General features: G+C 43.7%; 1 protein-coding gene across 2 annotated transcripts; it reads right to left on the bottom strand.

Moving 5' to 3' along the window:
• Positions 1–246: 246 nt before the first annotated feature.
• TLE5 (TLE family member 5, transcriptional modulator) lies at positions 247–22,380 on the bottom strand. Of its 2 annotated transcripts, none has more exons than XM_073660644.1 (7): positions 22,016–22,380; positions 20,322–20,419; positions 18,935–18,998; positions 12,610–12,654; positions 7,794–7,856; positions 5,607–5,681; positions 247–3,842 (listed from the first exon to the last, which is right to left on the bottom strand). In XM_073660644.1, the coding sequence occupies exons 1-7, from the start codon at positions 22,046–22,048 to the stop codon at positions 3,624–3,626; spliced, it is 597 nt and encodes a 198-aa protein (XP_073516745.1). In that variant the 5' UTR covers positions 22,049–22,380; the 3' UTR covers positions 247–3,623. The 2 variants fall into 2 exon arrangements, with proteins under 2 accessions (XP_073516745.1, XP_073516746.1); XM_073660645.1 differs by having other exon boundaries at positions 247–3,839.
• Positions 22,381–27,635: the final 5,255 nt, after the last annotated feature.

Raw genomic sequence — 27,635 nt, 5'->3', positions numbered from 1 at the left:
TGTCAATTTGCATCTGTAACATTACGTTGGATTCAAGAAAACACATGTTATTGCTGGATTAATGAGTTATTAATAAAGAAATTGCACATGATTTCCTCTTGAATGTTAGTTGGTATTATTACCCAGCATCTGACGGTAATACACGTCACACAGCTTTCAATGGCAGAAATCCACTTTTACACTAACTATTCTTGACCACCATTTAGCACATTAACCCAATAAGGAATGAGACATACAATACGAGCAGGCATTGAAACAATTTATTGAAAAAAGGCACAGTCACACCCTCCACACAGAATACCAACATGGTCAGTGATTTAGACACAAGGGGAAAAAAAATAAATGAGGCTTTTGAGTATTTCTACAGGACTATGTACAGGGCACACACCTGGTCTGGGTACATGCTACCTTACAAACATATGGAAGGGCGTTCTAGACTTTTCTGCTTTCTTTGAATTACTTTAACCCCTGACAGTGCCATGCTAGTCTTTTGGCAAAGGGTTTAAGTAAATTCCTCCTCGCTATATTGGGATTAAAGATGCAGCACTGTTTTGCAGAGACTAATTCTTTCCACAGTATAGAATTCACACTATTCAGTTACTAATAATGGTTAGTTGGACATTAAATGGGATTTGGGGTATTACAGAATGGTACATTACAGTCAGTGTTTGCTCCTTGAACGGAGACCTCAAGGATGGCAGTTGTAGGGACATGGAATTTGTTCTGTGACACTGCTTTGGATAATAACAGTTTTCTGAAGTCAATATACATTTGGATTACCATAGAAGCTAGTGTGTGTATTGAGAATCAATGCATCTACACACCAGTGGTCCTTCAGAGCTCAGTCTGGGGAACAAAATGTCACAATGTAGTTCAGCAGGGTTAACCAAGCACCATTTAAGGATACTGGACGCCCCATGTAAAGCTCTATTGACAGATATTGAACATTAGAAACAAAAGTGGGGCTCTGTTCACAAGACATTTATGGCACTTGCTGTAGATATGCAATAAACATCTGAAATGGAAAACACTCTTTATAGAAAGATAAGTTCCACACTAAGACCCCCATACCCAACTAACATTAGCTGCACCTGCAAACAGTAATGTGTATGAGGGCCTCCTAACAGAATGTCAGGGTAGATAAGGAACTGTTGGGTGCGATTTCAGACTATTGATTCTTTTGTCTTTTGTGAGAAAAGCTACCATCACAATTCACAGCCATCCTCTGTGTATGGCGTTCCTTAGGCTGCGTGCCCACTATGCGTTTTTCAAGCGTTTTTGACGTGGAATTTCCGCAGCGAAAACACTTAAAAAAAAAAACGCTTGGTAATACGTGCCCCATGGTCCCCAATGATAATCCGCTGTGCTGTGCACATGCTGCGGAAATTTCCGCTGCGGATTATTATTGTGGAAAAATACGCAGCATGTCCATTAATTTTGCGGACACGCAGCGTAATTGCCGCCATTGAAAAGCTTAATATCCGTGTCAGCACATTTGCACACACGGATATTAAGCGATTCAATGTGCGGATGGGTACCCGGGTCTGGAGAAGAGGAGACTCTCCTCCTGACCCGGGTACCATAGTACCTGTAAGTAAAAAAAGAATTAAAATAAAAGATTATACTTACCTTCCGATGTCCCCCGGTCTCCTCAGCGATGTGTGAGGTGTGTTGGGCGGCTTGCGGTGGTGTGAGAACCTGCCATGACGTCATTGAGTCATGTGACAGGTCACGCGAAAGCCGACGTCGGCAGTCGCGTGACCTGTCACATGACGTCATCGCAAGTCCTTCACACCACTGCGAGACACCAGGGAGACCGGATGCATCAGAGAAGGAGACCGGGGGCCATCAGAAGGGGAGTATAATCTTTATTTTTTACCATTCTTATTCTTTTTTTTTTTTAACCATTACTTGGTCACACTATATAAATCCATACTGGTTGAATGGATTTATATAGTGTGACCAAGTTGTCAAGCACTTTCCAAGAGATGCTAAAATCGCTTGGAAAAGGGCTTGATAACCCGCATGCAAAAACGCTTGACAAACGCTTCTACCTGGCGGGTAAACGCATGTAAAATCCACATGCGTTTTTCCTGCCAGAGAAGCGGAAAAAATATGCAGCATTTCTGCAGTGTGGGCACATAGCCTTAGACCCCACAGATCTGATAAGGAGGACCTTTCTTACTAGGTCATCAGTATCTGATTCCCAGCATCGCAACAGTTAGCGGAGAATTTCTGACTCTGTGTACACAGATACAGCAGCTGTTGGATAGCACAGCTCCATACACTCTGTGGAGGCTGTTCTTGGGTACTGTAGCTCAGATCACATTCACTTCAATAAGACCTGAGCTGCAGCACACAGGAATAGCAACGGCAATGTGCAGGGTGGTGGTGTTCTGGCTCTCCACATCAGTCATGGCCCGAGGTATCAACTTGTATATGGGGGAGTGATCAACTATTGATGACCCATCCTAGGGAGAGGCCATTAATACCAGGCAACAACTTTAGCAGACCCAGCATTGCTGAAGCTATTGGCAAAATCTACACATTTTTAGATGCAGCTTTAATCCGACAGTAAGTGGGTAGAAGTGACTATAATATATCATTAATTTCTCTCATTGAACAAGGTCACTGAAAACTGAATGAGGGCTTCTATTCCCATAAAAAATAAATAATCCTTCCTGCCAGCAATTAGAAAAATATCTTCCAAATAACAGTAGAAGTTAGAGCAATACTCAGTAAAAGATTAAGGGCTATCCAAAAAGCTCCCTTCACCCCAAATATTAGAAAAGCACAGAAAACCAGTAGAACTGAACAAGAACATAGAGATGTGCAGCAGGAAGGCATCAGTCATGAAGCATCTGGAGAGAAACAGCCTTCCCCTAGAATAATGGCTGACGTCTTGTCCTACATTAGATTTAAAATTATAGGATATTACCCTCATCTTTAACAATCTAATTAAAAAAGAAAAATACATGGAGTATAAAGGATTGTGTGCCTGCCCCTAACCTTGGAGGAAGAAGAGAAAAAAAGGTGATGGCTCCAAGGTGCAAGAAACTGGTGATGGTATTTTCTTCTCATAAATTAGCGTTCAATGCATTTCCAAAAAAGTACAGCACAAAAGAACGGCCCTTCTCTATTGTGAGTAGACGATTGATATACGGCCATCATTTTTATATTGGGTTACATTCTGCTGCCATGCGACAAGGGTGAGGTGGAAGAAAGCCAATTACACAGCAGTAAATAAGGGGGTCACACAACTGATCTCGAAACCTCCGCGAGGGAGCCTCACAGCCTCCAAATCAGTGTGCTCCAGAGCTGCATTTAAAATAAGCACTACACTAATGTATCAACATGGAAAGGTAAACTCTGTAGAAAAGATGGGGGTTGTGCTTTTAGTAGAAGTAAAGTCAGCCAATTTACAATACAGTTCGCAGTACATTCCATATACAGTGTCAAGAAATGCAATAACCCCCTTGGCTGCCAGTGTCCTGCTTTCATAAACCCTTGGACAAGAAGCTGTTCCAGTGCATGATGGGATAAGGCTCTACAATGTAACTCCACCTGGCAGTGATAGAGTTACGACTACGCTGCACCTTTTCCATCTAATGTCATCCATGGTTTTAATCGGATTTGTCACCGTCATCATCAGGTCGAGGATCTCCGTCGTGCCCATTCTTGTCTTCCTTTGGGAGATGTCCTTGGGAGCCCAGTGCGGACAGGGAGAGAAGCCCGCTGCTGGCACTGACAGGCAGAGAGGGAGCCTGTAGTCCCATAGGTAGTGACGTGAGAGGGAGGGCAAGTGCCTGGAGTTGGGACAGCTGATGAACTTGAAGCTGCTGCTGTACGAAAGGAAAATATATTAAAAAAACATGTCAGCCTGACAGTCATCACTGCCAGGAAGAGCAACAAAGGATATACCGTTAAGATGGAAGCACTGTATGGGATTAAACTATAAAAATGGCATATTGAGATGGAGAATGTTTCTGAACGAGCCTATTATTCCAAATAGGAAGAAATTAGATTGCCACTCTTAATCTTGAGGGTAAAACGCCAACCGGCTAGATCTTTATGCTCCTGATAGCGGATGATGTGGGTCTACTAGGTTTACAAGAGCAATATAACATTTTGGAAGCCGGAACAATCAGATACTATGTGTCAGCTTCCAATAAGATCTCGGTTCATAGCATGCAGAGGAGACATGATCCGAGTCTTCTATGTATTATCCTGTGTCTGGTAAAGGCACAGAGTCCCAAACAAGACACAGTTGGCAATGGTAAGCTGCCCTCAGCTCTGGGACACACTGCTAAAATGGGTTGTCATTGTGAGTGTATGATCAGGTGAGAGCAGTCTGCCATTAAACTGTGGACATTAACACCCTTGGAGCTTTGAAAACGTGCCAAGAGAACATCAATTATTGTCTGGCAGCTTAATAGACGCTCAAATACAATCCCACATGTCCAATAATGGAAGAAATATTTGCTTTTGAAAGACAAATAGATTTAAAGAAAATTGCCATCCAATTGTAAATATGGCCACATGTTTAGAGGTCAAAAAACAGCCCCAAAAAGATTGCTGGAGTATAGCCTAAACTGCAGACGCAACTAAAGGGGTTTCTCCCCATAGATAATTGTTGCCTATTCACAGCATGTGTCTGTCTGACCTCTGGGTGAGCCCCAAGTTCCCCCTCACTCCATGACTGCAGTAAGGAGCAGCTGGTCACACAAGTCACTATCTATGGGGATGTATGACAGTTTAGCACTCTTCTTGGCTGTCTCCACCAGTGCCACAAATTGAGAAGCACCATGAATGCTAGCAGCACTCTATTCAAAGTTCTGGAACCCCCATAGATCAGCCATTTACCACCTATTCTTAAGGTACCGTCACACTTAGCGACGCTACAGCGATCCCGACAACGATACGACCTGGCAGGGATCGTTGCTGCGTCGCTATGTGGTCGCTGGTGAGATGTCAAACAGTCAGATCTTCCCAACGACGCAGCAACGATGCGGCGACCCGTAACGATCTGTATAACGATGCACGCCTATGTGTTTCTGTGTCTGAGTCGCCAACGAGGTCGTTGTTAAGGTGTCAAACACACCGATGCCTGCTGCCTAGCGGGAACTCAATGATCAAAAGATGGTCCAGGCCATTTAGACATGACCAGCGATCTCACAGCAGGGGCCTGGTCACTGCTACGTTTCATACGTAGCGAGATCGCTGCTGAGGTCGCTGTTGCGTCTCAAAACTTGTGACTCAGCAGCGATCTCGCTTAGTGTGACCAGGGGCTTAAGGAAAAAGGAATAATGCTCATTTGTTGGGTGCAATGATCTTGTGTTGTACAAAATATAGTTCCCGGCAGCACATCGTGTGTAAACATGCCAAGAACAATGGCAGCCTCTGCACACTGAATGCTTGCTCTATTACAGATTGTGTACATCTGAAGTGCAGGCTGCCTGTGTATACAGGTTATTAAACATCCTCCGATCAGCAAACAAGTAGCCGATCGTCGGTTGCTTAGGGCTCCGGGTCGGCCAGTGGAAGTGGACCTTAAGAAAAAAAACCGAATCACTCATTCTAGCAATCTTAGCAGATTTTTCACGTACACGAATAATGGAGTTCAACTCTGGCGCTGTCACTTGCTTTGCCCGCTCAATAGCTCCAAGGACTTGTTGCTGGTGCTACAAAAAGAAGTGAAGATTAGTAGGCAACCTATGAAACATTAAAGTGATAGTAAGACTCATATTCCTAGCCTGTTCCTTTATTTTCCCAACAGAGAAAAATATGGTGAGAGTAGTATGGTATATGGAAAGTAACTTATTTCAGGTTGTTTTATGTCCCGATGTAGACTAAATACATCTTCACTGTAGGAAGTGCAAGTTCCAAACTTTAAGGCTTTTCACTTTATTATAACATGGACCCGGACTTAAGGAACTTTATTAATAGTGCCGGACAAACAGAATATCAGGGAAAAAAAATATATAAAATATATCTATACACATACAGTGGGGAAAAAAAGTATTTAGTCAGCCACCAATTGTGCAAGTTCTCCCACTTAAAAAGATGAGCGAGGCCTGTAATTGCCATCATAGGTAGACATCAACTATGAGAGACAAAATGAGAAAACAAATCCTGAAAATCACATTGTCTGATTTGGAAAGAAATTTTTTTTCAGATTTTGGTGGAAAATAAGTATTTGGTCAATTACAAACAAGCAAGATTTCTGGCTCTCAAAGACCTATAACTTCTTCTTTAAGAGGCTCCTCTGTCCTCCACTCATTACCTGTAGTACTGGCACCTGTTTGAACTTGTTATCAGTATAAAAGACACCTGTCTGCAACCTCAAACAGTCACACTCCAAACTCCACTATGGTGAAGACCAAAGAGCTGTCGAAGGACACCAGAAACAAAATTGTAGCCCTGCACCAGGCTGGGAAGACTGAATCTGCAATAGGCAAGCAGCTTGGTGTGAAGAAATCAACTGTGGGAGCAATAATTAGAAAATGGAAGACATACAAGACCACTGATAATCTCCCTCAATCTGGGGCTCCACACAAGATCTCACCCCATGGGGTCAAAATGATCTCAAGAACGGTGAGCAAAAATCCCAGAACCACATGGGGGGACCTAGTGAATGACCTGCAGAGAGCTGGGACCAACTTTACACAGGCTACCATCAGTAACACACTACGCTGCCAGGGACTGAGATCCTGCAGTGCCAGACGTGTCCCCCTGCTTAAGCCATTACATGTCTGGGCCCGACTGAAGTTAGCTAGAGAGCATTTGGATGATCCAGAAGAGTATTGGGAGAATGTCATATGGTCAGATGAAACCAAAAGTAGAACTGTTTGGTAGAAACACAACTCAGAGTTTTGAGGAGAAAGAATGCAGAGTTGAATCCAAAGAACACCATACCTACTGTGAAGCATGGGGGTGGCAACATCATGCTTTGGGGCTGTTTCTCTGCCAAGGGACCAGGACGACTGATCATGACGTGTACATGAGAGAATGAATGGGGCCATGTATCGTGAGATTTTGAGTGCAAAGCACCTTCCATCAGCAAGGGCATTGAAGATAAAACGTGGCTGGGTCTTTCAGCATGACAATGATCCCAAGCACACCGCCAGGGCAACGAAGGAGTGGCTTCATAAGAAGCATTTCAAGGTCGTGGAGTGGCCTAGCCAGTCTCCAGATCTAAACCCTATAGAAAACCTTTGCAGGGAGTTGAAAGTCTGTGTTGCCCAGCGACAGCCCCAAAACATCGCTGCCCTAGAGGAGATCTGCATGGAGGAATGGGCCAACACACCAGCAACAGTGTGTGCCAACCTTGTGAAGACTTACAGAAAACGTTTGACCTCTGTCATTGCCAACAAAGGATGTATAACAAAGTATTGAGATGAACTTTTGTAATTGACAAAATACTTATTTTCCACCAAAATTTGAAAAAAAAAATCTTTCCAAATCAGACAATGTGATTTTCAGGATTTGTTTTCTCATTTTGTCTCATAGTTGAGGTCTACCTATGTCAATTACAGGTCTCGCTCATCTTTTTAAGTGGGAGAACTTGCACAATTGGTGGCTGACCAAATACTTTTTTTATCCCACTGTATACACCTGTCTATGGCTGCAATCATGCAGCCAGCCTCTGATTCACAATGTCTGTGATTTGGGCAGCATGAATGAAGCGACAGGTTCCCTTTGAACAATAATGACTGAACACAACATTTTAAAGTCCTGTACCCATAGTCTGGAAGTGGTTACACACTTTGTATCAGCACTGTCTGGAAACATACCTCCTGAGAGAGATAAGGCAACACCTGGGCGCAGATCCCATTCAACCTCTTAACTATTTCAGCCTGGTAGACAGAAGACACGACAGATTAATTTATAAAGGAAACACAAATCCAGCCAGCTCTGCATCACTAGTTACAAATATGTTGCAGGGCTTCTTTGTAATATTGGGCTCATGTTCAATAATACCTAGCTGTAGGTTCGAAGCTTATAGTATACACATTCATTATTAAGACCAAGCGGAGAGCTGCTTGTGGGCCAAGATTACTACAAGCACTAAGTTTAGCAGACCTTCTCTATGCAATTCAGCCTCAGACTGCATTGACTCTAAGAATTCAGTAGACGGAAGGGAGGATTTTTTTTGCCAAATCCTAGGCTGAATCAAGTAGTCTGCATGTCATTATTTTAATAAGATGCTATATGTGGAGCAAATGATCTTAAGACAGCAGCTTATTGCAGACCTAAATGACCGAGCAATGGTGTTGGTACAGGCATGTTCTAAGGAAACGTACAGATAGAAATCAGAAGTGCTGCTGCTTATCCTGCAATTAGTGGGAAAGCTGGTGGCTAGTATGTGTGCGCGAGACAACATTCAGCTTTCAGGAATGGTTATATTAGGAGTAGACCTGGTATTACTAAATGTAGGGTGGAACATCTTTATAGTCATGGTTATCCCTTCTGTCTTACGATGCTAGTGCCAAGGGGGTTTATCCCAAAGGTGGGAAACATACAGGAAAGTTAATGCTGCTCATGACACTGGACTCAAAGCTTGGAGGAGGGAAATGCAAAAGAACTTTTGTCTAGAAGAAAATCCATCTCTCTAGTGTCAACTATTGGAGGTAGCTACTTTGCAAGTAAGGCCCATGGAACAATCAGAGAAAAGGTAGAATAAAAACAAGTCACCAATTCTGCATTTATCACCCACTCCTGAGAAAAAATATTGACCAAATACTGATAGTGGGGCCGTGGCCTTAATGTTCAACCCTTTAACAAGCCTTGGAACATGAAAAAAAAAAAGTGTATAAATCAAACCAGAGAGTCTCCTCTAAAAAATGTCTTCAAGAAAAATCTAGTTTAGAATTAACAAGCCTTACAAAATGACTAAGGGCTTAAGGGTCAGAGATATCATCACAAGACTTCTAGAATAGTCATCTCCAATATCTGGCACTAGAGACATGTCTTTCATGCTTCTGGAGGAGATACAATTTGAATACTAAGCTTCAACAAGAAAACTAAAATAGTAATGCCGTCTGCACACATCCAAAAAGTGGGGCATCAATGGCATTTGAGCTCTATGTCTCCGATGCACCATATTCTATCTTTCAGCACCCCTCATTAGTCCGATACTACAAATGCTTGCTTCTGAGGAACAGATCCACCAGAGAAAACTGCTGCTGCACATTTTCGAGGCAGTGGTGGTCCAAGAGACACCCACTCTGACTCAGTGCTCCATCGCTATTGGCTACAGCAACTGGATGTTATTACTTGGCATTGGACTTTCTGGATAACAGCGCTCTCCTTTACCAGCTTCCTCCTATGTTCAGGCATGGCTTAAAAAGTCAAATCAGAGGCTTCCCATCTGTTTGTAGAGCCTCTTGGTATTAATAGAGTGCCACCTGATCTTATAAGGAGGTTTACTTAAAAGGGCAGGTCTTATGGACTAGAAAAAAAGTGGTGCATAAGAGATTTTTAAATAAAATTTACATGACACTTTTTGATAAATCACATCTTAAGGGAATGGAATCTTTCAGATGATAAAAAAACCTGACCCACAAGCGTTTATGTAAGTGGCATTTGGGAAAAATCACTTTTTTATAAAATGGCCTCTAGAACCAGACTTCTAGATGCCAAATGCAGGTACAGACATTGGGCAACAACTAGGGCTATGGAGTCTGAGACCATTTTGGTGGAGTCGGTATAAAAATGGACCGACTCCGACAATATATAATACATTGGGTACAGTAGTACAATGCAGGATGTGCTGTATATTTTACCATAAGAATTTGGGAAAGTTATGAAATGTCCTATAAATGTCTGTTCTGTTCCTGATCTCAGCTTTTAGCTGAGATGAATCTGTGCTGCACTTTATGTACATGCTCAGTAGTGAGGCAGTGAGATGAATCTGTGCTGCACTTTATGTACACGCTCAGTAGTGAGGCAGTGAGATGAATCTGTGCTGCACTTTATGTACACGCTCAGTAGTGAGATGAATCTGTGCTGCAGTTTATGTACACGCTCAGCAGTGAGATGAATCTGTGCTGCACTTTATGTACATGCTCAGTAGTGAGGCAGTGAGATGAATCTGTGCTGCACTTTATGTACATGCTCAGTAGTGAGGCAGTGAGATGAATCTGTGCTGCACTTTATGTACACGCTCAGTAGTGAGGCAGTGAGATGAATCTGTGCTGCACTTTATGTACACGCTCAGTAGTGAGGCAGTGAGATGAATCTGTGCTGCACTTTATGTACACGCTCAGTAGTGAGGCAGTGAGATGAATCTGTGCTGCACTTTATGTACACGCTCAGTAGTGAGATGAATCTGTGCTGCAGTTTATGTACATGCTCAGTAGTGAGGCAGTGAGATGAATCTGTGCTGCACTTTATGTACACGCTCAGTAGTGAGATGAATCTGTGCTGCAGTTTATGTACACGCTCAGTAGTGAGGCAGTGAGATGAATCTGTGCTGCAGTTTATGTACACGCTCAGTAGTGAGATGAATCTGTGCTGCACTTTATGTACATGCTCAGTAGTGAGATGAATATGTGCTGCACTTTATGTACACGCTCAGCAGTGAGGCTGTGAGATGAATCTGTGCTGCACTTTATGTACACGCTCAGTAGTGAGGCAGTGAGATGAATCTGCGCTGCAGTTTATGTACACGCTCAGTAGTGAGGCAGTGAGATGAATCTGTGCTGCACTTTATGTACACGCTCAGTAGTGAGATGAATCTGTGCTGCACTTTATGTACACGCTCAGTAGTGAGGCCGTGAGATGAATCTGCGCTGCAGTTTATGTACACGCTCAGTAGTGAGGCAGTGAGATGAATCTGTGCTGCACTTTATGTACACGCTCAGTAGTGAGGCAGTGAGATGAATCTGTGCTGCACTTTATGTACACGCTCAGTAGTGAGGCAGTGAGATGAATCTGTGCTGCACTTTATGTACACGCTCAGTAGTGAGATGAATCTGTGCTGCACTTTATGTACACGCTCAGTAGTGAGATGAATCTGTGCTGCACTTTATGTACACGCTCAGTAGTGAGATGAATCTGTGCTGCACTTTATGTACACGCTCAGTAGTGAGATGAATCTGTGCTGCACTTTATGTACACGCTCAGTAGTGAGATGAATCTGTGCTGCACTTTATGTACACGCTCAGTAGTGAGGCAGTGAGATGAATCTGTGCTGCACTTTATGTACACGCTCAGTAGTGAGATGAATCTGTGCTGCAGTTTATGTACACGCTCAGTAGTGAGGCATTGAGATGAATCTGTGCTGCACTTTATGTACACGCTCAGTAGTGAGATGAATCTGTGCTGCAGTTTATGTACATGCTCAGTAGTGAGGCAGTGAGATGAATCTGTGCTGCACTTTATGTACATGCTCAGTAGTGAGGCAGTGAGATGAATCTGTGCTGCAGTTTATGTACACGCTCAGTAGTGAGGCAGTGAGATGAATCTGTGCTGCACTTTATGTACATGCTCAGTAGTGAGATGAATCTGCGCTGCAGTTTATGTACACGCTCAGTAGTGAGGCAGTGAGATGAATCTGTGCTGCACTTTATGTACACGCTCAGTAGTGAGGCAGTGAGATGAATCTGCGCTGCAGTTTATGTACACGCTCAGTAGTGAGGCAGTGAGATGAATCTGTGCTGCACTTTATGTACACGCTCAGTAGTGAGGCAGTGAGATGAATCTGTGCTGCAGTTTATGTACACGCTCAGTAGTGAGGCAGTGAGATGAATCTGTGCTGCACTTTATGTACACGCTCAGCAGTGAGGCTGTGAGATGAATCTGTGCTGCACTTTATGTACATGCTCAGTAGTGAGGCAGTGAGATGAATCTGTGCTGCACTTTATGTACACGCTCAGTAGTGAGGCAGTGAGATGAATCTGTGCTGCACTTTATGTACACGCTCAGCAGTGAGGCTGTGAGATGAATCTGTGCTGCACTTTATGTACATGCTCAGTAGTGAGGCAGTGAGATGAATCTGTGCTGCACTTTATGTACACGCTCAGTAGTGAGGCAGTGAGATGAATCTGTGCTGCACTTTATGTACACGCTCAGTAGTGAGATGAATCTGTGCTGCAGTTTATGTACATGCTCAGTAGTGAGGCTGTGAGATGAATCTGTGCTGCAGTTTATGTACACGCTCAGTAGTGAGGCTGTGAGATGAATCTGTGCTGCAGTTTATGTACACGCTCAGTAGTGAGGCAGTGAGATGAATCTGTGCTGCACTTTATGTACATGCTCAGTAGTGAGATGAATCTGTGCTGCACTTTATGTACACGCTCAGTAGTGAGATGAATCTGTGCTGCACTTTATGTACATGCTCAGTAGTGAGGCAGTGAGATGAATCTGCGCTGCAGTTTATGTACACGCTCAGTAGTGAGGCAGTGAGATGAATCTGTGCTGCAGTTTATGTACACGCTCAGTAGTGAGGCCGTGCTGTGGAGTCAGTCAGTGGCTTGGCTTACTAACTCCACAGCCCTGGCAACAACTCCCAAGGTTAAGTTGAACCTCGCTTGATTCTCTTGGAAAAGTCAAACTGATAAGGATCCTTCCTGTGATTTCTACATAAACCTCAAGACAAGCACTCACCTGTTTGTGCATTTCAATGTTTAGCCCATAAGACATTTCGTAATACTGGGAAGAGAAATCAAATTAACAGGTAGAAATACATTCAGGAACATAAAGAAACAGTGTCATATAGTTATAACTGGTGTGAAAGGACCCCAACATTAAACCAATCAATAATACTCTAGCAGTAACTAATCCAGACTACATGAAGTCCCATATATACAACCCCTGGCAAAAATTATGGAATCACCGGGCTCGGAGGATGTTCATTCAGTTGTTTAATGTTGTTGAAAAAAAGCAGATCACAGACATGGCACAAAACTAAAGTCATTTCAAATGGCAACTTTAGGGCTTTAAGAAACACTAAAAGAAATCAAGATTAAAAATGTGGTACCCGGTAAGGGTAATTTTTTTTTTCAGATCAAGCAGAGGGAAAAAATTATGGAATCACTCAATTCTGAGGAAAAAATTATGGAATCATGAAAAACAAATACACAAAAGAACACTCCAATACATCACTAGCATTTTGTTCCACCACCTCTGGCTTTAATAACAGCTTGCAGTCTCTGAGGCATGGACTTAATGAGTGACAAACAGTACTCTTCATCAATCTGGCTCCAACTTTCTCTGATTGCTGTTGCCAGATCAGCTTTGAAGGTGGAGCCTTGTCATGGACCATTTTCTTCAACTTCCACCAAAGATGTTCAATTGGATTGAGATCCGGACTATTTGCAGGCCATGACATTGACCTTATGTGTCTTCTTTCAAGGAATGTTTTCACCGTTTTTGCTCTATGGCAGGATGCATTATCATCTTGAAAAATGATGTCATCATCCACAAACATCCTTTCAATTGATGGGATAAGAAAACTGTCCAAAATATCAATGTAAACTTGGGCATTTATTGAAGATGTAGTGACAGCCATCTCCCCAGTGCCTTTACCTGACATGCAGCCCCATATTATCAATGTCTGTGGAAGTTTGCATGTTCTCTTCATGAAGTCATCTTTATAAATCTCATTGGAACAGCACCAAACAAAAGTTCCAGCATTATCACCTTGCCCAATGCAGATTCGCGATTCATCACTGAATATGACTTTCATCCAGTCATCCACAGTCCACTGTAACCTTGTTTTTTTCTGTTTAGGTGTTAATGATGGCTTATGTTTAGCTTTTCTATATGTAAATCCCATTTCCTTTAGGCAGTTTTTTACAGTTCGGTCACAGACATTGACTCCAGTTTCCTCCCATTCGTTCCTCATTTGTTTTGTTGGGCATTTCCTGTTTAGGAGACATATTGCTTTAAGTTTCCGGTCTTGATGCTTTGATGTCTTCCTTGGTCTACCAGTATGTTTGCCTTTAACAACCTTCCCATGTTGTTTGTATTTGGTCCAGATTTTAGACACAGCTGACTGTGAACAACCAACATCTTTTGCAACATTGCGTGATGATTTACCTTCTTTTAAGAGTTTGATAATCCTCTCCTTTGTTTCAATTGACATCTCTCATGTTGGAGCCATGATTCATGTCAGTCCACTTGGTGCAACAGCTCTCCAAGGTGTGATCACTCCTTTTTAGATGCAGACTAACGAGCAGATCTAATTTTATGCAGGTGTTAGTTTTGGAAATGAAAATTTACAGGGTGATTCCATAATTTTTTCCCCTCTGCTTGGTCTGAAAAAAAATTACCCTTACTGAGTACCACATTTTTAATCTTGATTTCTTTCAGTGTTTCTTAAAGCCCTAAAGTTGCCATTTGAAATGACTTTAGTTTTGTGCCATGTCTGTGATCGTTTTTTTTTCAAAAACATTAAACAACTGAATGAACATCCTCCAAGCCCGGTGATTCCATAATTTTAGCCAGGGGTTGTATGTAATGGACAATTTCCAGTATGATCAGTGGTCTTACTGTTTCTAGGTGGTACATAATATTAAAAGGTTTTATAATGAAATGGACATTGGTCTAATTGCACAGCAGCCACCATTGGACTTCTAAACCAAGGTTAGACGGTCACTTGGGGAAGCTTAATGAACTTCTGTAATGTGTACCATCAGCAATTTAACCACAGATCCCACTTGAACATGAGCATTTTCAGGCTAAGTGCCCACGATGCAGAAATGCTCCGGATTTTTCCTGAGCATTTCTACATCTCCCTAGCAGAAAAAACGCATGCGGAATTTACATGCGTTTTTCCTGCCAAGGACAAGCGTAAGTGAAGCGTTTTGATCATGCAATTTCGCATGCGGGTTGTCAAGTGCTTTCCAAGAGATTTTATCATCACTTGGAAAGTGCTTGACAACTTGGTCACACTATATAAATCCATGCAACCAGCATGGATTTTATATAGTGTGACCAAGTTAGTTAAAAAACAAACAAACAAAAAAAAAAAAACATATACTCGCCTTCCGATGGCCCCCGATCTCCTCGCTGTCTTGCGGCTGTATAAAAGGACCTTCCATGACGTCATTTAGTCATTCGACCACCGACGTCAGCGGTCGCGTGACCAGTCACATGACTAAATTACGTCATGGCAGGTCCTTTTAGACCATCGCGAGCTGCCAGGGAGCCAGGACGCATCACTATGGAGACCGGGGGCCATCAGAAAGTGAGTATAATGTATATTTTTTATTTTAATTTTTTTTTTTTTTTTTACAGGTACTAATGGTACCCGGGTCCTCTTCTCCAGACCCGGGTACCATCTGCACATTGAATCGCTTAATATCAGCATGTACACATGTAGTCATGCGGATACTAAGCGATTCAATGCAAGTCAATGGCGGCGAAAACACCGTGATTATGCAAAATAATTGGTAGTGCTGCGGATTTTTAAGCAATGATAATGCGCAGCGAAAATTTCCGCAGCATGTGCACAGCACATGTGGATTATCATTGGGGAACATGGCAGGCCTTCTACCATGCGTTTCTGCATCAGAATTGCCGCTGCATAAATTGTTAAAAAACGCATAGTGGGCACACAGCCTCAGAGTGGTAGTTTGTGAGCCTTTCCACATTTACAGTAGATGATCACAGTCAAATATTTGTGATAAATGGTAAGCGCCTAATGCTTCATACAAAATGAAACCACTTTGAAATGACCACCCACAATTGCATTCTAAGATGTGATCATCCAAGGGGGAAGCCTTCAGGAAAGTTCACTTTAAAAGGAAAATGGTAATTTTACTATAGAGAAAATAACTGTGCTGCCAGTTTAGTCACATGACTAAAAGACTTTGCACACCATGGTTGCATCCTTAGATATTGGTCTTATAACCAGGAAAATAAGGTTTTAAACAGTTAAAAAAAAAAAATCCTCTGTCTGGGAAGCTGCCCCCCTCCCTAAAGTCTGACCTCTTTGTCTTACAAGTCCCAGAAAGATTTTTAGGCAGATTTACACTATGCCCTGGCCCTCTCCCCTCCCCATGCTGTAACAAGCAGCTGTCTGGAAAAGTGAATGAATGGCATAACCCCACAAGAGAGGGATAAGCCAGAGACCTGCTGAGAGGGGAAGAGCAGGGGGGTCAGAAGGGAGGTGGATTTATTTTTTGGCAGCCAGCTCTAAACTACTCAAACTCTGGTTTCTCCTGAATCCAAGTCTTGGCTAGCCAATGCAACCCCTTCCTACCCGGCCTAGAACTGAAGATAAAAACACACAGATCTTACAGCCCAGTATAATCAGAAATCCAACAATGCCTAGCACAAGCTCTGTTTGTTTACACTAACTGGCATTATGGTCCCTTGAGGTGGATTTTAGGAGGCAAGGATCATTACCCCATATAAAAACAGGAAGGTTTCTGTAATTGCCCTCAGGGGTTAATGCCGAGCAGGAGCAATGATGGCTGCTTAAACATCTGCAGCTACATCTTGGCAGACATAATTAAAGACCTAATTGCCCTGAACTGAGAGAGTAAAGAGCTTCTCCGAGGGAATAAAATAAGGGAGGCCTCCTAAATTGGTCACAAAAACTTGGCATTAGCAAGGACCCTTGAATGAGAAGCCGGCCTCTCGAGTGGGCAGAAAATTATGCAAATTGTATCCAAAACATGTGTAACACATAGAGGCTGCACTCTGCTGGAAACCAGGAGCCCCCCAAAGTCTAAAACAGGAGGTATCTTAAATTACTGTAAATGTGTGTCCATGCAGCCTAAATTTCCCACCAGGAAACCCTTCTTTTCTAAACAAGCTATCCAGCCAGTTGACAGGGAAAGCTCGCAGCACCTACACAATCCAAACCTGCAGAGAAAAGTATTGCATGTGACCCATTATAGTCTATGGAGGCTACTGTAGTCCATGATTTATTGGCTTCTTCCATACTAGAGGGCTATCCCAAGCAGGAGGATCCCTCTGACATCTGAAACAAAGCATCTGAATCTCCGGCTGTCCCGAGTAGACCAGCTTCACCAATGACTGGTAAGAGTTAGATTAGCCATGAGTCGCCAATTTTCGCCAACAATCACATCAAACTCAAGTTTGGTGTATAAATGTATAAAGATCTTTGCCAATGTCCCATCCCCTGATGACACCGCAAATGCGGTGAAACATGTTGGGGGGACTCGTGCTGTGAGTACAAATTGTCCTATTCCACCCTATGAATGATGGCACCCCAGGGTGTCACCAAGTGAATACATGAAATTATTTATCGCTATAATATTTAAGGTAGATTAGGGACAAGTTTTCATACCCCTATACATTTTAATATGATTTATAAATAAAAGCTAAGTTTTATGGCTTGCTAGAGAGGGGTTTCTTTGGGTTTTTTCCCCTTTTTGTAAATATATACTGAATATACTCCTCCGAAGCCATTGGTTTCCTTTTAGCTTGGTGTATAAATGGGATAAGTGTATAAAATTTAGCTTGGTGTATAAATGGTTCAGATTTCACTATAAATGTGTTGCGAGTGGGGAAGGGGTGGTTTATTATGAATTCCAAAAAAAGGAAGACATTGGACCCCGATTCATCAAAACAATTTTGCCCGATTTCTGGTGTAAATTGCTATGAAAAGTTGCTATATTTTGGCACAACTGTGAATTGCACCAAAATCTTGCATCTTTTGGTGTTTTCACGACAGTTTCTACCAGTCCCGCCAAAATGGGCGAAGCTGGGGTGGGACAGGGGAGTGGGAGGGTGTGACGCCACAGTTTGTCCAATTCACGATGAGCTGTGGAGTTCCATATACCAGAAATATAGGACTGGAGTGATATTTCTGGCATAGCGCACGGAGGCACACGCCATCCATCAGATGCTCCTGATTCATGCACCTCTTCATGATTCAAGAGTGCCTGACTCCATCAACAACCAGTGTTGATAAATCAGGATCAGTGTGTGCAGACAATTATCCATAATGTGTGGATGACATATGTAAGATCTGCTTTACATTGTCAGATACTGTATCACCCGGTGGATTGTCTGCTCTCAAATTCGCAATGTATGCATTCACCCTTAAGATTATTACTAAATACACATAAGATGGAAGACAGACAGCCTGCAGTTGTGACAATTGTCCAACGGGCCTATAAAAAGAAGGCCAAAAAGAGAAAATGAGAAATGTAACAATGTTTAACTCAGTTTTGGGAGAAAATCTTGGGCATCAATTTGAACCTATCAAATGTCATCTGAAAAAGCCAAGGCTGTCTACGTCTCGTCACTGGCTGAGGGACACATTCGAAGGCTCTCTAGGTGTATACCTCCGACAGAAGGCAGGAATTTATGCCTATACAGTGGGATACATCGACCATTGTGCCTCTCAGTACAGAAAAGCGTAGACTACTACTTTAAATATTATAACAGCTGTGTCTAACTTCACTCTTATTAGATGGATTCTACAGAGCCCCACTTATGGAACTGCTGAGGGTCCCAGCAGTCAGACCCCTCTATCAAACTGACGAGAACTTAAAAACTTCTTTTAGTATAAATGATGCCCATCACAGCGGACCACCTGTTTCATACAAAGATACACACCCACTCTGTAAAGCAGGAAGAACTGCAGCACTGCCTCCACCCCAACCTTTGTCCGACAAAATAACCCAGTCATGACCACCGCTGTAAGCAGTATAATTCAGGTCACTTACATATAGATTGACCTATACACTTTCTAGTCCTGCAGCCTGGATTAGTTATGGGGATCCAGTAGAAAAATTAACTCGGTATTTCATCATTCCAGCACCCAATCAGAAAACCACACGGGTCACCCTATAAAGAGTTGCTGATGTGTCCTGGGTAAGGTGGTGGCATGGTAGAGTGGGAAAGCCACAGCTGCATTTCTGTTCCTTTCCATTGCATTATATTCTTAGTTTGGGAGGCATGTGGTCAGACAATTTAAAAACGTCCTATAGGCCTTCTGACTACTTACCATGACGTAGTGCCTCTGCATCTCAGATTTCTCACTGGCCAACTTGTCACATTCCAGTTTAAGGCTGGAATACAGAAAGGATCTGTTAGGAGAGGATCAGCAGGCTGATATGTCACATTGGTGTTGTGAGTGCAGCATGCTGACATTTATCTACAATGTCACACCAGCCTAACCTCTGATTTAAATAAATTGCTGCCTGCCCTTCAAGAAGGCATTATATAGCGATTTAAAAGGGGGAAAGCACACAGTATTAGGCAAAGGCTTCCCAACCACAAGATGCCATCTAGCCTTCTTGTTTTTGCTAGCACAAATCTCACAATGCGCACCTTTGAAGATGGGAACGACCCTTTAAGTTTAAGGCATGTTTCATTCAAGTATATAATAGACTTTTTTTTGCAGCCATATTACAGCTGAGATCCCCTACACTTTAGGGAGACTGGCTTAAAGGGAACTTGCCACCTGATTCATGCTGCCCAAACCATGGATCAGCCTCGTTGCACAATTGTAGCCAGTTATACTTTCCTCTGAAACTCTAGCGATTCAGAGAAAATATACTTTAAAGATCTGTCCATGGACCATAGGAGGAGACTATACTAGTCCAGCTCTGCTCTTGGCCGGCTCTTCCCAGCGCCATTGCAGGAGATTAACTGGTCTCCCACTATACAAGAGATCTATCAGTCACCTCTGCAGCACTGGGAAAAGCCGGCGTAGTATCCGGCTACGGCGCTCGGACGGATCTTTAAAGTATGTGTTCTCTGAAATGCTGAAGGGTTTCAGAGGAAAATATACCTGGCCGCAATTGTATAGCCAGGCTCTGATTCACGCGGCCCGAATCGGATGACAAATTCCCTTTTAGTTCCCTAGACTGATACATTGCAACAAGTCCAAAGCTGGGTTTACTATTACATCACTAAGCTTCATTCACAGACACCAAAGAGGTGCTATGAAAATGGTGAGTAATCAAAACAAAGTATATATTCGTAAATAGACAATAATTAGAAAATAAATTTGATGTCATCAAGAATGGACGTTATCTACTGCTCGTCACTGAATTTCTTTACAAGCCCTGAATATTTGACTTTCCTGAAATCTAAACCTATCCACTCACAGCTCTGTGTAAGATCAATAGAGAAGGAGCGGAGGTAAGCTGCAGTCACAGATGCATAGCATAGTTCATTACAGTAGCAGAGCCTTGGCTGCGGGCCAGGATTTAGGTGAACAGACAACTGTCGATGGGAAGTGCAGTGGAGGAAGATGCAAGCTGGCTGCCAAGCAGGATTGTAGGGACTGGTGAGCATGCGGGCACAATGGCGACCGCGCACACATGCATTAGACTGCAGGCCGCCGCACACGAAGGGGAGAGGCCTAGAAATGTGCCTTTTCCTACCTGTGATACTGCGCCTGCAGCAACTGGAACTCATCTTTAATGCGATCACAGGAATCGGACGTTGTGAACTTCAGCTGCTGGGGCAGGTGAGACGAGCCCTGGGAACGAGAGAGGAGACGTCAAATAACGATTTCTATAGTTCCAGCACTACTGCCTCTGAGCAGCGTCACCTCACACCATGCGGCAGACCACTACCGTCCCCTCCAGAACGATGATCGGCACACGGGGACTGCTCGCAGACACTCTGCAGTATCACAGCCCCTTACCGAATCCACAATCCAAACTGTTCCGTGCACATTAAATCTGCACCTAGTCAACTTATGCTGCAGATTTTACCTTTCTTTGCAAGGCGTGAAAGAGTTAACTCTACAGCACCAGCCATTTATTCATGGAGTTTGCCATTTTACTTTTCAGGCTATGGCCCCACTATCAGTATTCGATCAATATTTTTTCCCAGGAGAGGGTGATAAATGCAGAATTGGTGACTTGTTTCTATTATACCTTTTCTCTGATTGTTCCTCACCTGGTTTTGGCCCCAACTCCTGAGAAAAAACACTGACCAAATACTGATAGTGGGGGCAAGATCTCTCCAAGATCCTCCTCAGAGCAGGAAATCATCTTGGCTGTTCACATGTTCAGTATTTTCAGCCTTTCCTTTTTCCTGAAGAGGTTTTAGAAGAAACTCCTGGTGGAGAGGGAAAGGGGCAGAAACTGAAAACCCCCCTCTGTATGCACATACTGATATACTAGAAGTGTTATCAGTTGGATGCGGAATAAGATTTACCTTTAATTCATCATCTTTTAAAAAGGAATTGCATAAATAACACTAACCTAATTTATTTTTTTAAAAGTCGCTGCCTTATGAATAAATGTACAAGTAGCATAAAGGCAATAATAATAATAATATAAGCTTGGCAGAATTCTTTTGGGGGGCAATAAGTCTGGCAGTATTCTGTGTATACATCTAGAGAGGACAAACTCGCCCTGTGTGTTGCTACCCTAAATTAAAGGGGCACGGCAGAAGTTCCTGCTAGTAAAGAGCAATTGCCCTGTAAGCAAGATACATGCAATACAATGCAAGAATAAGGGGGTATAAACCCACCAACTCTATAGGAATGACTAATGTATAATAGATGGGGAACATATACACATCCATAAAGCGTTACACTCATGTATTGGTTTTATAATGAATATATTCTGCCTTGGGGGTATGTAGAGAATATCATTGGGCCACAGATTTCTTTTGCATCCCAATACACCAGATATCAGCGGTACCGGATCATTATTACCATGGGCATAGCGGAGGCCTTTTACAGCAGGCAGAGCCGGCCCAGCAACATGAGCCCAGAAGCCATCAGTGAAGACATAGCCTGAAGAAAAACGTGGAAGTGATCGGAGCAATATCTAGCAGATTTCCTAACACAGACTGCAAGGTAATCATTAATCATAAAATAATGTGCCCTTATGGGAGCATGTCAGTGCATGGCGAGCCGCCATATAATGAGGGTCTGAAGACATGGATTCTACAATGAGGCAGCAGCTCGTGCAGCAACATCAGCCATGGAAGAACTTGCAAGCATGGCACCTCACACTAGAGAGGAGCAGCTCCCCACTGTAACACGGGCATATCCATACACTCCTGATATAGATATATATATACACTCATACACACACACACCAGGGCCTGTCCTCACCGAGTGGCGGCTGCTGCTTTGAGGAAACATCATGTCCCACTCTGGCCCCGGTCTGCGTTGATCTTGTAGCCAGTGTCAGTGCCTCCAGCACCAGCCTCTCCTGCCGGTCTGCCGAGGATCTGTGCCCTCAGCCCTGGCCCAGAGAAGCGCAGTTACCCTTTGTCTCCCACTCGTTTACCCGTGCTCCGGCCGGTTCCTACCCTCGATGCTTTGCCCCGCGCTTTCACCCGGTTCACCCCCTCCCCTCAGGCCCCGGCCTGTCCTAGCTCTGCGCCTAGATCCCAGCTCTCAATCTAATCTGGATCCTTTTGTTTAATGGCGGCTGCGGCTGAATGGTTCTTTGACGCCCTCTGCAGGCCAGCAGGGGAAATGTCAGGCTTCAGCTTCCTGCCTCCCACGAATGTCTGAGGCAGTATGGTGAACTGTGTGCACGTGGGCCTGTCCTGTCACGGCCCCACAGTGGCTTCTGTCTGCCAGCACTGACCCGCTCTCAAGCATTCTGTGCCATTTTGGAGGCTCTGCTTATAGGCTCAGCACTCATTTTAGGTGGGCACTTGACAATGATTTTTCGTTCACCTATGTCAAGCTCTGGCCCATGGGACAAATCTGGCCCCTGACACCAGAACCACCACCCCAATGTGGGGCCATTATACTGTATGGAGGACTATGTGGGGCCATTATACTGTATGGAGGACTATGTGGGGCCATTATACTGTATGGGGGACTATGTGGGGCCATTATTCTGTATGGAAGACTATGTGGGGCCATTATACTGTATGGAGGACTATGTGGGGCCATTATTCTGCATGGAGGACTATGTGGGGCCATTATTCTGTATGGAGGACTATGTGGGGCCATTATACTATATGGAGCACTATGTGGGGCCATTATACTGTATGGAGGACTATGTGGGGCCATTATACTATATGGAGCACTATGTGGGGCCATTATTCTGTATGGAGGACTATGTGGGGCCATTATACTATATGGAGCACTATGTGGGGCCATTATACTGTATGGAGGACTATGTGGGGCCATTATTCTGCATGGAGGACTATGTGGGGCCATTATACTATATGGAGCACTATGTGGGGCCCATTATTCTGTATGGAAGACTATGTGGGGCCCATTATTCTGTATGGAAGACTATGTGGGGCCATTATACTGTATGGAGGACTATGTGGGGCCATTATACTGTATGGTGGACTATGTGGGGCCATTATACTGTATGGAGGACTATGTGGGGCCATTATTCTGCATGGAGGACTATGTGGGGCCATTATTCTGTATGGAGGACTATGTGGGGCCCATTATTCTGTATGGAGGACTATGTGGGGCCATTATACTGTATGGAGGACTATGTGGGGCCATTATTCTGCATGGAGGACTATGTGGGGCCATTATTCTGTATGGAGGACTATGTGGGGCCCATTATTCTGTATGGAGGACTATGTGGGGCCATTATACTGTATGGAGGACTATGTGGGGACCATTATTGTGTATGGAGGACTATGTGGGGTCCATTATTCTGTATGGAGGACTATGTGGGGCCATTATACTGTAAGGAGGACTATGTGGGGCCATTATACTGTAAGGAGGACTATGTGGGGCCATTATACTGTATGGTGGACTATGTGGGGCCATTATTCTGTATGGAGGACTATGTGGGGCCATTATTCTGTATGGAGGACTATGTGGGGCCATTATACTGTATGGAGGACTATGTGGGGCCATTATACTGTATGGAGGACTATGTGGGGCCATTATACTGTATGGAGGACTATGTGGGGCCCATTATACTGTATGGAGGACTATGTGGGGCCATTATTCTGTATGGAGGACTATGCGGGGCCATTATACTGTAAGGAGGACTATGTGGGGCCATTATACTGTATGGAGGACTATGTGGGGCCATTATTCTGCATGGAGGACTATGTGGGGCCATTATTCTGTATGGAGGACTATGTGGGGCCCATTATTCTGTATGGAGGACTATGTGGGGCCATTATACTGTATGGAGGACTATGTGGGGACCATTATTGTGTATGGAGGACTATGTGGGGTCCATTATTCTGTATGGAGGACTATGCGGGGCCATTATTCTGTATGGAGGACTATGTGGGGCCATTATTCTGTATGGAGGACTATGTGGGGCCATTATACTGTATGGAGGACTATGTGGGGCCATTATACTGTATGGAGGACTATGTGGGGCCATTATTCTGTATGGAGGACTATGCGGGGCCATTATACTGTAAGGAGGACTATGTGGGGCCATTATACTGTAAGGAGGACTATGTGGGGCCATTATACTGTAAGGAGGACTATGTGGGGCCATTATACTGTATGGAGGACTATGTGGGGCCATTATTCTGCATGGAGGACTATGTGGGGCCATTATTCTGTATGGAGGACTATGTGGGGCCATTATACTATATGGAGCACTATGTGGGGCCATTATACTGTATGGAGGACTATGTGGGGCCATTATTCTGCATGGAGGACTATGTGGGGCCATTATACTATATGGAGCACTATGTGGGGCCCATTATTCTGTATGGAAGACTATGTGGGGCCCATTATTCTGTATGGAAGACTATGTGGGGCCATTATACTGTATGGAGGACTATGTGGGGCCATTATACTGTATGGTGGACTATGTGGGGCCATTATACTGTATGGAGGACTATGTGGGGCCATTATTCTGCATGGAGGACTATGTGGGGCCATTATTCTGTATGGAGGACTATGTGGGGCCCATTATTCTGTATGGAGGACTATGTGGGGCCATTATACTGTATGGAGGACTATGTGGGGCCATTATTCTGCATGGAGGACTATGTGGGGCCATTATTCTGTATGGAGGACTATGTGGGGCCCATTATTCTGTATGGAGGACTATGTGGGGCCATTATACTGTATGGAGGACTATGTGGGGACCATTATTGTGTATGGAGGACTATGTGGGGTCCATTATTCTGTATGGAGGACTATGTGGGGCCATTATACTGTAAGGAGGACTATGTGGGGCCATTATACTGTAAGGAGGACTATGTGGGGCCATTATACTGTATGGTGGACTATGTGGGGCCATTATTCTGTATGGAGGACTATGTGGGGCCATTATTCTGTATGGAGGACTATGTGGGGCCATTATACTGTATGGAGGACTATGTGGGGCCATTATACTGTATGGAGGACTATGTGGGGCCATTATACTGTATGGAGGACTATGTGGGGCCCATTATACTGTATGGAGGACTATGTGGGGCCCATTATACTGTATGGAGGACTATGTGGGGCCATTATTCTGTATGGAGGACTATGCGGGGCCATTATACTGTAAGGAGGACTATGTGGGGCCATTATACTGTATGGAGGACTATGTGGGGCCATTATTCTGCATGGAGGACTATGTGGGGCCATTATTCTGTATGGAGGACTATGTGGGGCCCATTATTCTGTATGGAGGACTATGTGGGGCCATTATACTGTATGGAGGACTATGTGGGGACCATTATTGTGTATGGAGGACTATGTGGGGTCCATTATTCTGTATGGAGGACTATGCGGGGCCATTATTCTGTATGGAGGACTATGTGGGGCCATTATTCTGTATGGAGGACTATGTGGGGCCATTATACTGTATGGAGGACTATGTGGGGCCATTATACTGTATGGAGGACTATGTGGGGCCATTATTCTGTATGGAGGACTATGCGGGGCCATTATACTGTAAGGAGGACTATGTGGGGCCATTATACTGTAAGGAGGACTATGTGGGGCCATTATACTGTAAGGAGGACTATGTGGGGCCATTATACTGTATGGTGGACTATGTGGGGCCATTCTTCTGTATGGTGGACTATGTGGGGCCATTATTCTGTATGGAGGACTATGTGGGGCCATTATACTGTATGGAGGACTATGTGGGGCTATTATACTGTATGGAGGACTATGTGGGGCCATTATTCTGTATGGAGGACTATGTGGGGCCATTATTCTGTATGGTGGACTATGTGGGGCCATTATTCTGTATGGAGGACTATGTGGGGCCATTATACTGTATGGAGGACTATGTGGGGCCATTATACTGTATGGAGGACTATGTGGGGCCATTATTCTGTATGGAGGACTATGTGGGGCCCATTATACTGTATGGAGGACTATGTGGGGCCATTATTCTGTATGGAGGACTATGTGGGGCCATTATACTGTAAGGAGGACTATGTGGGGCCATTATACTGTAAGGAGGACTATGTGGGGCCATTATACTGTATGGTGGACTATGTGGGGCCATTATTCTGTATGGAGGACTATGTGGGGCCATTATACTGTATGGAGGACTATGTGGGGCCATTATACTGTATGGAGGACTATGTGGGGCCATTATACTGTAAGGAGGACTATGTGGGGCCATTATACTGTATGGTGGACTATGTGGGGCCATTATTCTGTATGGAGGACTATGTGGGGCCATTATACTGTATGGAGGACTATGTGGGGCCATTATACTGTATGGAGGACTATTTTTTTTTTTTACACTGCTCATGGGAGCCGGCTGAGGATGCTACTTCTCTCAGCGGTGCCTGATCCGGCTATTATCAGCATGATGGGAGGAGTAGTCTCCCGTGGGCAATTGTGCGTTTTTGCTGCGTTTTTGACTCATTGACTTGAATTGAGTCAGTCAAATACCCAGCAAAAATCGGCAGCAAATCCGCAAATATTTTTATACCTGCGTTTTTGCTGTGCATTTGACTGACTCAGTTGAAGTTTATGGGTGAAAAACGCTGCAAAACGCACAAAGAATTGACATGCTGCAGATTTTAACTCAATGACAATCCTGACAGGAAAATTCCTGATCATGTGCACAGCGCTTCAGGATTGTCATTGCATCAGATGGCACAAGGATTCTTTAGCCTTTTTGGTGCATTTCCGCATGGAAAAAACGCTGCGAAAACACACCAAAAATGCACAGTGTGCACATAGCCTTAGTCCCCACGCATAGAGCTTTCCTCCTCGCCGTCATTTTTTGTTTTTCTGTCTACATGGCCATATGTGGGATTATATTTTGTTGGATAAGTTGTTGCTCTGATTGACACTATTCATTTTACCATATAATTTACTGAAAATTTCAAAAACAAAAGTCTAAGTAGGAAGGAATTGGAAAAAAAACACTGAAACATTGTCATTGTTTTTCTGGTTTTGTTTCTGCAATATTTATTTTGCAATAAAACTACCTGGTAATTTTGTTCTACTGGTCACTGCTGTAGAAAAGACATGGATCGCCCAAAAATCATACACTGCTCAAAAAAATAAAGGGAACACTCAAATAACACATCCTAGATCTGAATGAATGAAATATTCTCATTGAATACTTTGTTCTGTACAAAGTTGAATGTGCTGACAACAAAATCACACAAAAATCATCAATGGAAATCAAATTTATTAACCAAGGCTGATCCAACTTTGATGTAATGTCCTTAAAACAAGTCAAAATGAGGCTCAGTATTGTGTGTGGCCTCCACGTGCCTGTATGACCTCCCTACAATGCCTGGGCATGCTCCTGATGAGGTTGCGGATGGTCTCCTGTGGGATCTCCTACCAGACCTGGACTAAA

This window comes from Phyllobates terribilis, unplaced genomic scaffold, assembly GCF_046119375.1.
Source record: "Phyllobates terribilis strain yellow unplaced genomic scaffold, ASM4611937v1 Scaffold_1__5_contigs__length_1240528914, whole genome shotgun sequence".
Classification (NCBI taxonomy): Eukaryota; Metazoa; Chordata; class Amphibia; order Anura; family Dendrobatidae; genus Phyllobates; species Phyllobates terribilis.
The sequence above is the reverse complement of the archived record's forward strand: the minus strand, read 5'-3'. Positions and strand labels throughout refer to the sequence as shown.